Here is a 15,000-nt window from a genome sequence, read left to right as displayed (position 1 = left end):
CTAACTCGGAATAAAACAGGACCAAGTTAGATTGAAGACAGCTACATGTTTAACCTCTGTTTCAGGGCCATTTTTGTTTGTTTTGTTGTGTGTCTGTAATTGTTAAGACGAGTAAAAGCAGGATCAGACTTCAAAGCGGGTAGAGGGGCCAACTGGATGCTGAAAACCACAGTATCTCTTAGTGTCCAGAAACAATGTTTGTCTTAAGCGACTCTGAAGAACTCTGCAAAAAAAAAAAAAAAGAGAGGGTATGCCTAAGGGAGAAAACCAAGGATGCCACTCAAGTCTCAGGGCCAAGGAGAAAGTCGATAAAATATTCCCCCTTTGCTTCCTCAGGCAGAGCTGTGTCGAATGGTGAATGGTAATGGAAATAGGGCAAGTCTGAAAACTTTTCAGATTCACTGGGCTTTTATGATACACTGTACCACTGTAGAGCAACACAAACCAGCACTAACCCAGACAAGATAACCTGTCAGACAGGGGCCAGACAAACTGGCAAATCTGCCAGTTCCGTATGTAAGTGTGCTGTGCATACACAATGTTTTGTGCATGTGTGTGTGTGTGTGTGTGTATGTGTGTGTGTGTGTGTGTGTGTGTGTGCGCGTGCGTGCGTGTGAGAGTGTGTGTGTGTGAGGTTGCCAGTAGCTGGACCTGCAGTGGAAATGTATGACAACTATTTATCTCAGTCCTGACAGGAATGCGTATGGAGAAAACCAGTGCTATTGAGAACAAAGCTTTCTGAAAAAACACATGAAGTTATGACACCATACAGAGCTGTAATTCATGAAATTCTTTTAATTCTTCTCCTGTGTTGTACCCCAAGGGGAAAAAAAACAGCATAAAAATGACATACTTTGTCACACTGAATTTATCACATACTATGTGCAAATCATACTTTTTCCTCACCACACAATGTCAAAGCTCAAGACGCTGATCCTGGATCAGTGCTAAGATGACACTTACATGTAAAACATCATACTGACTGAGTTTTGCACTGTTCGCACTGATATTGGCACAACACTCTAAGTCATTCCCACAGTCCCGCAAAGTGATGTAAACTGATGGACTGTATGTCTGATTCTATGCCAAAACACATCACGGCTCTTCCTCTGCCTCCGATGACTCCGAACCTTTCCTGCTGTCAACAGGCAGCTGAAAGAACAGATTGTTCCAGAATACCGTCTGTGATGTTCAGCGCTGGCACAGTGAACCCCAGTGGAAAGTGTTACTGAGTGGATGTTGGATGTGGGTTTCTCAGGTTGTCCCACTATGGCCCTGTTGATGATGAGGTGGTCACAGTATCAAAGATACAGACACACTGACACACACACACACACACACACACACACACACACACTCACACACTCACTCAGAGTCTGTAAGGGAGATTGTTAGGATGTTTGCTATGGGCTCTTTTCTAAGGAATTGAGTGTTTGGAGCAGGCCATTGGAGCAGCTGTGTATACTGAGTGTGTTTTCTATGAAACCTCTCAGAACTCAATAAATCTCATCTACACACATCATACAGGCAGGATCACGTGACTCATATAGGGGCCTAATATTGTCCTGCCCCACACCTCAGTTCAATTCAGCAGCACCTCATTTCCTCATTGAAATAGCTTTAGTGTAATATTAGTCAAAGTGCAAAAACGAACAGAATAACAAGTCCTTAAAGTAAACATCCCAAGCTGTTAATTTCACACCTTCAGGAGAGGTTTTTGCCGCGCCTGCCATTGCACTCTGTCGCTCCCGTAGATTCTCATTTCACATGTGTCAGGCGCACACATTGCCTCAGCGGAGTCATACTCATTAGAATTTATATTCACTCTCTGATCACAGCCAAGAGGCTGGTTACAGACACACACGCACATGTACACACACACACACGCGTGCGCGCACAGTTTCTTTAAACATTCTGAAAATCCTTTAGATATGTCCTCTGAGGGTTTGGTCTTTGCTTGAGATGTTGTTAGAGGAGATTGTGTGAACAACTCCATATCAGGAGATATACCTGTGGTACAGCAGAACCCAGTGGTAATCAGGGCCTTCAGATTAATGAAAGAATTTACTGTGTTCATGAATAAAACCAAACCACGTGTCATTCCTAAACTTCTTTATTTTAGGCTGAAATAACTCCTCCAATTAGGCACAGAGTGTGTATATGTCTGAATGTGTGTGTGTGTGTGTGTGTCCCATGTGAGTGTGTGTGTGTGTGTGTGTGTCTGTTCGTGTCCGTGTGTATAAGTGTGTGTCTCCGCGTGGTGTCTGGCCGTCTCTGGGTGTCACCGTGACTTGGTTCTACTTCCGTGGCAACCTTCCTGGAGCATGGCACCGGGGTCTAATCTGTCTGCCTCATTAAAAGAGAGCCAATCAGGGGCAAAGGACGCCTGAGGGAGGAGTCTGAGGAGGTTACGCATCACGGAGCACAGCCTCCCTCCTCCGAGCTCCGAGTACCAAGGATATGAAAAACACAGCGCTGGGTCCCTCCTCTCCACTGGTATTATACAACTCTGGCTGAAGTACACTGCATTAGGCATGGGCAGAGGTACCTCTGGAACAGGGACTACCACTCAGACTGAAAGATTCATTCACCCTGTGGATATCGCTGGTATTTTATGGAAAGAACGAGTCTCTGAGTTCATACAGACCTAAAACTGAACCAAAATTCAACACTTAACCTTGTCCTGACCATGACCTGTTCCTTACTCATTCTTCAACACACACCTGACCTCAGATCAGCATTCTTCAGGAAGTCCCTCAGGAAGTGTGAACCTGGCTAATGAAAGGGATAAATCACACTCTTTAAAGAAAGTAGGTGATATTTTACCCTTTGTCAACAACCCTGTCAACTCAGATTACTCGCTTTGTGCTGGCCTGTGAAAGAATATATTTCATCTTGTGACTCTTCCGTATGACCTTGGCTTTTAGAGGACAGTAGCGATCAATATTAAATGCCATCTAAAGCATCATTATACCAAACTGGACATGTTGATACACACCCACAAACGTGCATACGCAAACACATATGCAAACACATATGCAAACACACACGCGCACACACACACACACACGCAAAGTGTTTAATTGTAGATTTGAAATCAAACTTTCGTAAGGTTAAGCCGTGAGATTAGCGCCGTAAATGCTGTAAACTGACACTGGCAGGACAGCGGAAAGTCTGATTACAGAGAGACAGAAAATCAAGCCACAAAGCTACGCTTAACACTCCTGAACAACACTGCTCAACTCACCGAGCCAATGTGTGAGGGCAGTTCCAAGCTAATGAGAAGCACAAAAGAGAAGAGAAAGTCTTTGAAAATCAGAGGCCCTCCAGAAACGAAATCACAGACACACACACACATTATGATGCAACGGAAATAAAAGAGGCTAAAGCACAAGGCTTAAACCTGAGTCTAATTTGCCGGGGCATCTGGAGATGTTTTCGCTGTCCTCGGGCCTCAGTTCAATGTTTGCACTTAAATGTGAAAAATACCAATTTAAACTTTCTTGCAAAGGTCACTGTGTTCTCAACCTTAATTAATTTTGCCCCTTATTCAGAACACAAGGCCTCAGAACCTCTTAAGCGTGTGTGTAGGCCTATGAATTTTTTTTTTTTTTGCCATGATATGAATATATTTTTCAGATGCCATTTGCAGGGTAATTCCATTAGTAATAGCTCAGGTCAGAGTCATGGAGTGCATGATTATTACTGTCTCAGTAATGTTTTAATCGGTTAAAAAGTTGCGTTGACCTCTGGACAGCCACTCTCATCAGTCCGGTCCGGTCCAGACGTGTTACAGCACTCTCCACCAAACAGGACTGATGTAATACCATATACTTTTTGGCGTGGTAATAACTGTCGGCTCAAATCCCCAACGCAACCAAAGGCTTTCTCATCTCTGTTGGATCTAATCCTTGATCTGCATCTCTCCAGACTTTTGCCCAAAAATCTTTTGATGACGACGATGGCGTTGGACGGAGGGAACTCTTCAAGGAATCTCTGAGTTTATCTTTTCATCCTTCACGCGTCTGTCTATTCTAAATTTGTTATCGAGTAAATTCACATTTCCTCCTAATTCTCTGTGGAGTTCGGATGATGAAAATAGCAACATCCATACCACGTAACTGTCCATGATGAATCATTAGCTCTGCGATTCAGTCTGTGCATGTGGTGTGTTCGAATCTCCACCAACTTCCTGCCTGTAACTAATTACAAGCAACTGCACTTTAGGTTAATGCAAACTAACGGCACTGCTGCTGACGGAATATCACCCCCTCTGCTGTTCTAAAATATGAAGACAAACTTCAGTCGGTGTCAGTCGAATATATTCCTCTTATAAAAGTGTCGTTCATGATAACTGCAGCGCAGTTAATATCTAAGATGATTTGTTATAAACGCAAGTGGGTTCACATCTGTTTCATAGAAACACTTCAATGAGATTTGCTGTTAATGGAAGACCTTCAAGAAACGGTTCAGTGTCTTATCACGCAGAGATTTAATGCATTCATAAGTTATTTTAACCGAAACAACGTTAGGGTCTATGAACTATGAATCATTCTGAAACACAAAATATATTGAATTGTTATTCAAGTGGTTTTGAAATCTCAACAAAACTTAAAGGTTGGCATTTTAAACTGTTAGACTGGCAGGCAAGATGAAATTTACATGCAAATGGTAAAGTCATGAATACATAAAAGATTAACTGAAGAGATGACGCATACATTTACCATGAAAGCCACAGGAGAAAGGGGAATTCTTTCCATTCTAAGTAGTCTAAAGTGCCTTAAATGTGTTCCATTTCAGGAGCATCTGCACTTCCATCCTCTGACACAGGCACAGCTGTACACATCACAGTAAATCTGCTCAGGTCTGAACAAATAATCTGCTTAAAGGTGCGACTTAAAGTCACTCATTTCCACTGCGGTAAAAACGAGTGAAGAAATGAGAGTGGAGATATATTTGTGTGTGTGTGTGTGTGTGTGAGAGAGAGAGAGAGAGAGAGAGAGGAAGAGTAAGAGGGAGAGAGAGAGAGAGACCATGAACACAGTAAAAGCAGAGAGACGGAACTGTGGCCTCCAGGGAGACAGGAGACAGCAGGAGAGTCATTTGTGTCTGAAGTGCTTGTGTGTTTAGAAAAGTGACAGTAAACTAGCTTACCATCTGGGCTTTTCCACCTTGGACAAAAAGTCAGACAGACAGACAGACAGACAGACACACACACACACACACACACACAGAATCTCATTAACTACCACAGATGCCTTGCTTTATCAGAAAATCTTCTCACTAATAAACCAAAAGAGCCCCTTGTTCTTTGAGGTCAGTTTCATGAAAATTGTTATTGATCAACACTAATTATGTATGGACAAAAGTCTTATATTTCCAGCAAGAAAATTAATTAGCTTCCAAATGGGGATGGGTGGAGGTGGGGGGGTGGTGGCATTTTATTCATGTGTAAACTTAAAATGCTGTGAGAACAACGCACACTGACTCTAACAATCTCTGGAATCTATGAAATTCAAACCTTGTGAGTGTGCAAGCAGTGTAACTATGGTAACCAGTTGACTTTCTTTCAACAAAATTAAACTGTGATCATCAAGTCTACCAGGACATGGACGTAAGTACATTTAATAAAGAAAAAAAAAACAAAACCAAAAACACAAACAAAAACAAAACAAAACAAACAGGATTGACAGGAGCAGCACTGAGACCGACAGAAGATGATCAAACACATTCAACTAAAACTCATCTGTATGTTCATCTAAAAAAAAAACATTACAGTAGAAATGTGTGGCCATATCCATCTGTGCTTTTGATATTTCTTTAAGGACTCTAATCGGAGGGGGCGGGAAATTAGTTAATCATATATTGACAAAGACAGAACAGAAAATCAAATTTGTATTCAGTGAACACGCTTAAGTAACCAACCAGACGACGAATTTCCATAAGTAGTATATTGCTGAGTTTCTGAGCCTTAAACACGCTGATGTTTCCAAACGCGCTCTTCTCTGTTTGCCACGGCCTTTTTGGTCAGGAACGATATTTTGACACAGGGTGAAAACAGAAATGAAACAAGAGAAAAGTGAAAGGTTGGACAGGAGGTGGTCGAGGGAGAGCGTGGGCGGTAATTCACTCCATCTATCTTCTCCCGAACGGACTGAGGTAAAACTAGTGTATTTCTCAGCAGGAGAAACAACCAGGAGGATGCTGGATGCCAGGATTAAGAAGTGCACCGCCGTCTCCGACCATTGTGAATCCACTCCAATAACAAGCAAGCGCCTGCTTCCAGCCATGCTGCCCGGTCTCGTCCCCTGAGATCCTCATTAAGGTGTGATGGGAAGAAAGTGACCCCTGGGCACGAGTCTGTCTGACTCTGTCAAAACCAACGACCATGACGGGGTGGTCAACAAAGCTATACGTTGCGGAAAAACTTTTGATTGATGTGGGAAAAAAAAATGGGAGAAACTATCTCTCTTGTCTTGCGTCTCTCTCTCTCTCTCTGTCTCTGTTTCTCTCTCTTTCTCCATCTCTCTCACCTCACGACGGATTGAATTTGCCTCAGGGGCTAGTTACTTGAGGATGAGGCAGCTCTTCGTTAAATGGCACATTGGATTGAATGTTTTTTTTTTTTAAATGAGTGAAGTTGCAGTTCCACTGTCGAAATTCCGTAGCACACACCCTTATAACCTCTCACTGATTTTAAACGGGGAAAATCCTGGAAGACAAGCAAGGGACAAAAACCTGCAATAACAACAAATGTTCCCCACAAGCCCAGAAAACAGGCATAAGGAAGTTTTCTCTGACTATCACTCACTTCTTTTGAACTTTCTTTTCCCTTTTTTTCAAAATCTTCATCTAGGTATTGCAACATCCCTGCTCTGTTACTGTCTGGAGGCGTAAGGTTTGCCCGTTGGGCGTTTCACACATCACGGAAGAACTAGAAAATGAGATGCTTACAGACTAAGCCATAAGCAGCCAGGGGTGAGAGCAGGGAGGACATGAAAGCCTGGTTTTGTCGGAAAAAGACCGGAGCCATTTACAGGAGCTGCAGATGGATGTGTTTGGGGGGGTGTGTGGGGTATGTAAAGCTTTGATTCTTATCAGACACCTCTAACACTCCTTCACAGAGGAAAAGCTTTTCCGTTTTGATTCTACAGACACGAAACAACATCATTAGGCCATGGCACTCATTAAAGTGCTGTCTGACAACACTTTTTTTTTTCTGGGGTTAGGGGGGAGGAGGGGGGGGCTCTGTGTAAGCAGCAATGACACTCTGCTGCTTTTACACAAACAAACATGCTGTCAAAAACAAGGCTCCTCAACAAAAGGTTGAGTTTATCCATTATTCTGCCCCCCCCCCATCCCCCCCCCCCCCCCCCCCCCCGCGACATACTGTTACTACTTTGAGAAGACCTGTTTACTACTCATAAGAACATAAAACTGTACTTATACAAAAAATAGTTGGCATAATCCATTTTTAGACGCAAAAGTTTATTTTTGTAACCTTACGGGACATTCACCTGTTTTGAGACGTCGCAGGCAGACACAGGAGGTATGTGCGAAAGGCCAGATGTAATGATTGTTATCTGTGATGCATTTTCACCCTTGGGATCACAGACAAGCTATCTGTGCTCCCTTTGAGAGGAAAGAGCTTATGGCGTGAGGTACCATGGGAACTTTGAGATGTTCCCGTATGTGGTAGGAAAGGGGCGTCTAGTTTTTTCGTTTTCTCTCTTTTTTCTCTCTTCAAGGCAGTCCTTGTCCTTGGCTCCCTGCTCTTAAAAAAAGAGCAAGTCACTTTTTACAGTGCTTTTTATGAGAATACTCCTTCCGTGTAAGAACATCTTATGACGAAACCTCTGTATACTCACAAAAAACCCCCCCCAAAAAATCCCAAAAACCTAGTGTGATGCTTTTTGCACGTTTCACAACTTAAAATTCTTCACCTCTTAAAATTCTCATCTCATAATCACAATCTCTCAGTGAGAGGGCTTTCAAGAGTTCACAGCAGTATCAGGAACATTCACCATCTCCATCACACGTCATACTTCCTCAAAGTAGGCCGTGTATCTTGACTCGAGCGGTCCGTTTTAATTACTACAGAGTTAAGGGTTGACGTTAAGAGGAAGTCAAGAGCTTTTCGCCACCTCATTGGTTCTTAGACCAGATGCTGAGTGACACATCGGAGCTTAGCGCTAACCGCTGAGGCTATACCCATGTTCACGTCCTCAGATCTGGGTTCCATCCGTCCCTCCCCTTGGGAAGCGCTGAGACTTCTGAAATGCCCAAATTTGAGTACTAAACATGTGGGTTGGTGCGTAAGAATGAAACTGGGGAATTGGAGATGACAGAAGAACAGATGGATAGAGGGAGGAAAGAAATGAAGGAAGACCGAAGACTCGAGTGACAGTTGGCCACAGTCATGGGTCCTCCTAAGAGACCCGTGTTATTTGAGCACATAAGAGGCTGTTTTACTGACTTACCCATCAAAACCTCAAAGATCATGTCTAGCCTTGTCTAGAGGAGAGAGTATGTAAATTCGTTTTGATCCTTGCCGCTCAGACACTCAGACTAAAGCTACAAGATGTTAATATCCTCTACAGCAATCCATAAACATTACTTCCCGTCTCAGGCAATATCGCATGGTCCCCAAAGGCCTCACCAGGCATCCATTAAGAAAACACTGTTTTTGATTCTCTCAACATTTGCTGCCTAATTCTGCTCTAGTCAGGTTGTGGTATGGTAAGGACAGGCCTCCTTGAGTTACTGTCAGCTCCACAGAGATTCTCTACATAGAGAATACTTCTCATGTAAACCGAACTGCAAACAACAGACATCAGAGCAAGACAGGGGAGTCCCAAACCTGCCAAACTACTGTGCCATGATGTCAAGCTTCTTGTTGAGACGAAAAGACTTATCTTACAGTCACTGTCTCAATAGCAACAATGAAAACCCCTGAGACATTCCCAGACGGTTCAAAATGCTGATGTTAACTTGCAGTCTTGACAAGACACTAACAGTGACCAAATTGTATACTGTAATTGGATCAGAGACTATGTACTCCACCGCCCCCCCCCCCCCCCCAATTATTTTTATGCCGCAATATTATTGACTCAAGAGTGACAAGCGCCCATCACCTTCCCAAAATCGAAAAAAAAAAGGTGTCCGATAAAGAACAACACGTAACAGACCGGCCCATGTCTTTCACCTCAGTCCTTACTGTCTCACTTTATTACATGCACTGTTATGTCAACAGAATATAAATCAGAAGGGAGGAAGTTTAGCCATTTGGTTCTCATTTACATTTACTCCAGAAGATTTTCATTGATTTATTCAGACACAGAGAAGTAATGAAAAAATGTCATGAAAAATGTTGTTACTTTGAGAGCCAAACACATCAGATTGTGACAAGCGCATCTCTGCTCTTCCCTCTCGTTCCGTCATTTAGCATTAACGTTGACCGGTCTACTAATCACCGGTCTAATCACCTATTTAGTTCATTATCCTGTGCACACCTGTTTTCTGTTCATTTAGCCTTCGTTTGGCTGTGTACACATACCCTTGTCTTTCTGACGTTTATTTGTGAACAATTACTCGTTAGAAGCCGAGTCTGTTCCTCGGTCTGACAAACCCTGATCGTGAGTGTGAGAAAACCTTACCTGGGGGGTAGTTCAGGAAGCGGGTTTAGTGAAAACTCTGAGTTTCCCATTTCAGGGTTCATCAACTCAGAGTTTAGGATTAAACTCAGAGTTTGTTAAACCTGCTTCCTGAAATACCCCCCTGTGCTTTTCCTGTTCCGCTGTTCCTGTTTATTGTCAATCTGTCGACCTGAGCCCCGCCCACCTGCCGTTGCGTTCACCCTGGTCTGATTCTTGAATAAAGATTCTTGGATTTGTGCATACACTCAGTTTCTTGAGCCCTCCCTGACATACACTGACATAAATGCATGAGTTCTCATGTTTACTTCGATTTTTCAGGAACGCATTTGGAATGAAATGTTTCAAACCATTTTATGCGGTAAGACCATCTCTCGCAGTAAAACAAAGATACGCTTGGCTGGTTCAGTAAAGTGATTTGCATTGTGACTACAGAAAGTTCAAACGCAATTAGGCCATTGTTTATCCACTCCGGCTGATCAAACTCAATACATCACGAGAAACATGAACTTACATTTGCAAAGGGTCAGGCTCGCTGCTCACTAAAGCACAGTCATCCGAGACTGACCAATGAAAACCCCTCCCTGTTTTTCGTCCTTCTATTGATTTGCTCTGCAAAAGGGGTAAAAGAAACACACAAACAAAAAAAAAAAACAAAAGACCCTCCAATGAACCCAGTTTCTGGGAAAAGGCATTGGTTTGGCAATATGACCAGGATACTTTGCACCTTTAGAAGAGGGCTTTTTGCAGCTATGTGTGGGCAGCAGTCTGTCTGTTGTTGTTTTGCGGGGGGGGGGGGGGGGGGGGGGACCAAAAGCACCATTTACCAGTTTTCAAAATTTGCTTTTATGTATGAGCCATAATCACATTAATATCATTTTAATTTAAGTCCTCCAAAAACGAGGACAGCATTGTGTGCTGTTTGTACTGTGCAGTGTGTAGTCCCTCATCATTTCATATCTTGATCTGTGTTCTGTTTTGTTTTGTTTTTTTTTCTCCATCTTTCAAGCGTGCTTAGTCAATTTATTCATGTCTTTGTATCAAAGAGATTGAAATCTGTTGAGAGGATTAACATCATTAAGTTCTTCAAAATTGTTCATTGCATATATTTTCAAAAGAAGAGGCTGGAGCACTCATCATTCTTCAAAGGATGAGATAAGACACAAAGATGCCTGATAGGTTTCCAATGAAATGCGACAAGTTCATGAGACTGAAACAACCACGCATGCCCGCAAACACACACACACACACACACACACAGCTAATCTTTCACTGAGAAGACAGCTATATTACCCAAACAGGTCAATATGGCATATGAAAATAAATTGAGAAAGCACTCAGGCATCTGATATTTATGAAGCAATATTTATGAAGCAACTCTTATGTTTTGTATGACAGACAATACGTCAAAACAAATCTATTAACTCTGGTGATTTAGCACCCTTGGCCAGGATTTAGGATCAAAGGCTGTATTTATGAATTTCTAAATGATGAGCATTTCATAATCATTTCACCCAAAGTTTTTTGACAATCCTGCAATTGTTAACATAAAACCAACTTCAGACTGATTTAAACAATCAATGTTGACATCCTGCATCACAGATGAAGAGTAGGAAGCATCATCTTAGCATACAGCTAAAGGGTAAATTCAGTATATAGTTTGTGTAACAAGGTCCCTAATGAATAAAAACTGCAGTCCCTCCTAATTAGATTCGTTCTTACTGTACTGTCAAACTTCTCGTTAACCAACCACGCAAAAAAAAAAAAAAAAAAATCTGGCAGCACATGAAGTTATTTTAAGTTCAGTGAATGTCAAGTTAAGAAAGCCATTTCAGAGGAGCAGATGGATAACAGTGTTGACGCTGTAGGGCTGTAGGGCTATAGGCTGCGTGTTAGTGGGCCTGTACACTCTGTGCATGAGCGAGTGTGCAGTCCTTGTATATCCGTTCCGCTTTGCAGTTTCACTGCAGGAGGTGGACTCGTTATTGTGGTAATGCAAAACACTGAGAAGATGTGACAAAACATTTTATGTGAACACTTTGTTTGCTCTATACGTATTTCATCTCATGTTGTTAAACTCAGTGAGTCGGCGCGAAAGCAGCTGATATGTTCTGAAAGAAAAAAAAAAAGAGAGAATAAAGTTTGTCTCCTGGGCTGCACCGTGGGGGGGACATTAATGCTGTTAGAAGCGTCCTATCACTCATATTAGGACTAAGACACTGTAAATTCTAAGTATAACATCTTGCCCTTGAATAGTCTAAAATATTTTCAACAGAGTGACAGAATGTGATTCGATTGTTCTTTTTTTTTTTTTTTTTTACTTCGTATTAATATCCTGCTTTGGACACTCCCCAATTCTGCTTCACTACTTTGCATTTACAACATAAAGTGACCTCCAAAAGTCAACTTTTTCCCACAAACGCTACATTGTAATGAAAGTCTAGGCAAAAGTATTTGAAATATGATGTGCGTCTGATTTATTTATTTGATAACTTATTTACTTACTTACTTATTAAAGTAAAGACGGGCAATAACCTGCGTGTTATAATAACCTAATCTTTGACTGGAGCTCAATTACAGCATCACTTCCTTTGCGACAATATCCGATATGACATCATCAAACGTCGCCTTTGCCATGGAAATAGGACATACATGTGAGAGGCTCCTTCAAGCTTGTTAAAAGAAGAAGGGACATGTATTTTTGCGACTGTCATCACTACTCCCATACAGCTAGAGAAAGGTCTTTTGAATTTCGGGAACTCCAGGATTTGTGAGTAACATTATCCGACGCTGTACTTGCTCAACTACTGTGAGCGAACTAACAAACTTTCACAATGCAGACAGCGAGGGTCGGATGGGTCGTTCTATGTAATGCCAAACAGTTAATACGAAGACAGATTCTTCCGACGTCGATGTATTTTGTGCCTGCCATGAATGTACACGAGTCATCTCGTGGTGTCAATGCAGGAAATACGGCAACAACCGGTACCGAGCCAGTGGTAATTCGCATTCCCAGATACATGCAAAATCGTATTGAAAACGTTAGACACATGAAACGCAAAAACATTGACAAAGTCTCTACAACAAAGGCCGGGAGACTTTTAATCAAGAGTAGAAATCCGAAATTCAACCAGCACGTTGGCTTCACGCTCGGGAAATTCGAACAACCAGCTCTCTGTTCGAAGGGATGGAAACACAACAAGTCATGCGGGGATTACTTTACAATAAACAGCACTCAGAATGCTCCGCCGTTCGTCTTCTCGGACGACGACAACGAAAGCACAGGTGTCAAAAAGAAGAGAACATTTAGAGACCTACGCCTTTGCCCGGAGTTGGTGGAGACTTTGTGCAGTCATAATATAATTCACCCCACAACAGTTCAAATGCAAACGATACCTAAACTGTTACGTGGGCACAACGTTCTTTGTGCTGCCGAGACAGGTAGCGGCAAAACTCTCACTTATCTTCTCCCAGTCATCCATAAACTTAAAGAGCAGAAGCTGGCTGATTCTGAGACCAAAACTCGAGCAGCGATTCTGGTGCCATCCAGGGAACTGGCAGAGCAAGTGGCATCTGTTGCCCGTGCAATGAGCCAGCCATTCGGGTTTTCTGTTAAGGTGGTAGGGGGTGGGAGAGGAGTGGGAAACATTAAGCTGGTGTTTGCCGGTGGTTCGCCTGACATTTTGGTGGCCACACCTGGCGCACTAGTGAAAGCGCTGCGTAGACACTTGTTGGATTTGAATGAACTTAGCTTCATGGTGGTGGATGAGGCTGATACCATGTTTGACCCAAGCTTTGCAGGCTTGTTGGAGAAAATCCTCACGCAAACACAGGTGGCCTCACACATTTCTGACACAGTGGGCCCAACACAAAAGGCTCAGCTGGTGGTTGTGGGGGCCACTTTTCCCGGGGGGGTTGGTGAAATTCTCAGCCAAGTCACCGACCTGGGAAGTATAGTGACTGTCAGAAGCCAGATGCTTCACTATCTGATGCCACACATAAAACAGACTTTTCTGAAAGTGAAGGGTGCAGACAAGCTGCTGGAGCTGCAACAGGCCTTGAAGGAGGCTGAGCGGGGCCAGAAGGGCGTTCTGGTGTTCTGTAATTCAGCATCCACGGTCAACTGGCTGGGCTACTCTCTGGAAGAGATGAACGTGCGTCACCTGCGTCTCCAGGGAGAGATGCCCGCCGCCATGAGGGAGGGAATCTTCCGGTCCTTTCAGAACGGGACGGCGGACGTGCTGATTTGCACCGACGTCGGATCGCGAGGCCTGGACACGCAGCGGGTCAAACTGGTGATCAACTACGATTTTCCCGAGTGCCACACCGACTACATCCACCGGGCAGGACGCGTGGGCCGGGCGGGCGGGGCGGGAGGGGGAGAGGTGCTCAGTTTCGTCACGCACCCCTGGGACGTGGAGCTGGTACAGAAGATAGAGACCGCGGCGCGGAGAAGGTCATGCTTACCGGGGATGGAAAAAGAGATTCGCAAACCAGTTCCTAAAACAGACACAGAGGACAGCGTGTTAAATCAGCCATGACACAGGCTTTAGGCACTATGCAAATGAACTTTCAGTGCACTATATCTGGACTTTCATTTGAAAGTAGAGAAGTTTTTTTTTGTAAAACTCTTGAAACAAGTGTTACACTGAGGGATGTAAACACTTTAAATACAATTCATAAAAATGAGAATAAAACCAATAATCAGTTCACTATTTATCTCAATAAAAGCGCCTGCTTAAAAGAAATGTTGTTTTTTTTTCCCAAGCATTTTTCATTAGTGCTTGTGTTGTAGGAACAGTAACACATTGCACTAACATGAGCTCTGACTCTCTTCATCTAAATAAGGGTTCTTAGGTTGGGCTGCACAATACTCACTTATATTAACATATAAACAGCTTTGAAATAGACATGTTTTGTAATCTCCAAAGAAATGATTACACTACTGCTTTTATTTATAACAGCTGTACAATAGAGGCTGACGTCCTTGCTTCACGAGGAGCTGATGGCGTATGCCAGTTTTGATCCCACGCAAATCCGGGAACAGAAATTCTTGTCTGAGCTTTTATTGGCTGAATCGGGTGTGCTTGAGTAAGGGAGGACCAAAGAGACAACTGATACCATGGCTTTAAAGGAGAGAGGCTTGCTTGCTGTAGTGTATACCCTGCTATGTACCAAAGTGAGTGGGGAAAGTAAATGACAAAACGTCAGTCACCGGCTGAACGGAGGTCCAAGGGGCTTACAATTTTAGCTCGGCTCCTTTGTGCAGGTGAGTCATCGCTCAGCAGTCGTCACCAACGGTAAAACCACATACAGCTACTGGTCTTATGCTTCTCAGAGCTGCCCC

At 43.1% G+C, this 15,000-nt stretch overlaps 1 protein-coding gene across 1 annotated transcript; it reads left to right on the top strand.

Annotated features, from left to right (window-relative positions):
• Nucleotides 1–12,444: 12,444 nt before the first annotated feature.
• ddx28 (DEAD (Asp-Glu-Ala-Asp) box polypeptide 28) lies at nucleotides 12,445–14,244 on the top strand. The gene has a single exon (XM_030766533.1). It carries the CDS (start codon nucleotides 12,488–12,490, stop codon nucleotides 14,192–14,194), a length of 1,707 nt encoding a protein of 568 aa, XP_030622393.1. The 5' UTR covers nucleotides 12,445–12,487; the 3' UTR covers nucleotides 14,195–14,244.
• The last annotated feature ends 756 nt before the right edge of the window (nucleotides 14,245–15,000 follow it).

Source organism: Chanos chanos, chromosome 2, assembly GCF_902362185.1.
Source record: "Chanos chanos chromosome 2, fChaCha1.1, whole genome shotgun sequence".
NCBI lineage: Eukaryota > Metazoa > Chordata > Actinopteri > Gonorynchiformes > Chanidae > Chanos > Chanos chanos.
This window is presented reverse-complemented; position numbering and strand designations above follow the sequence as displayed.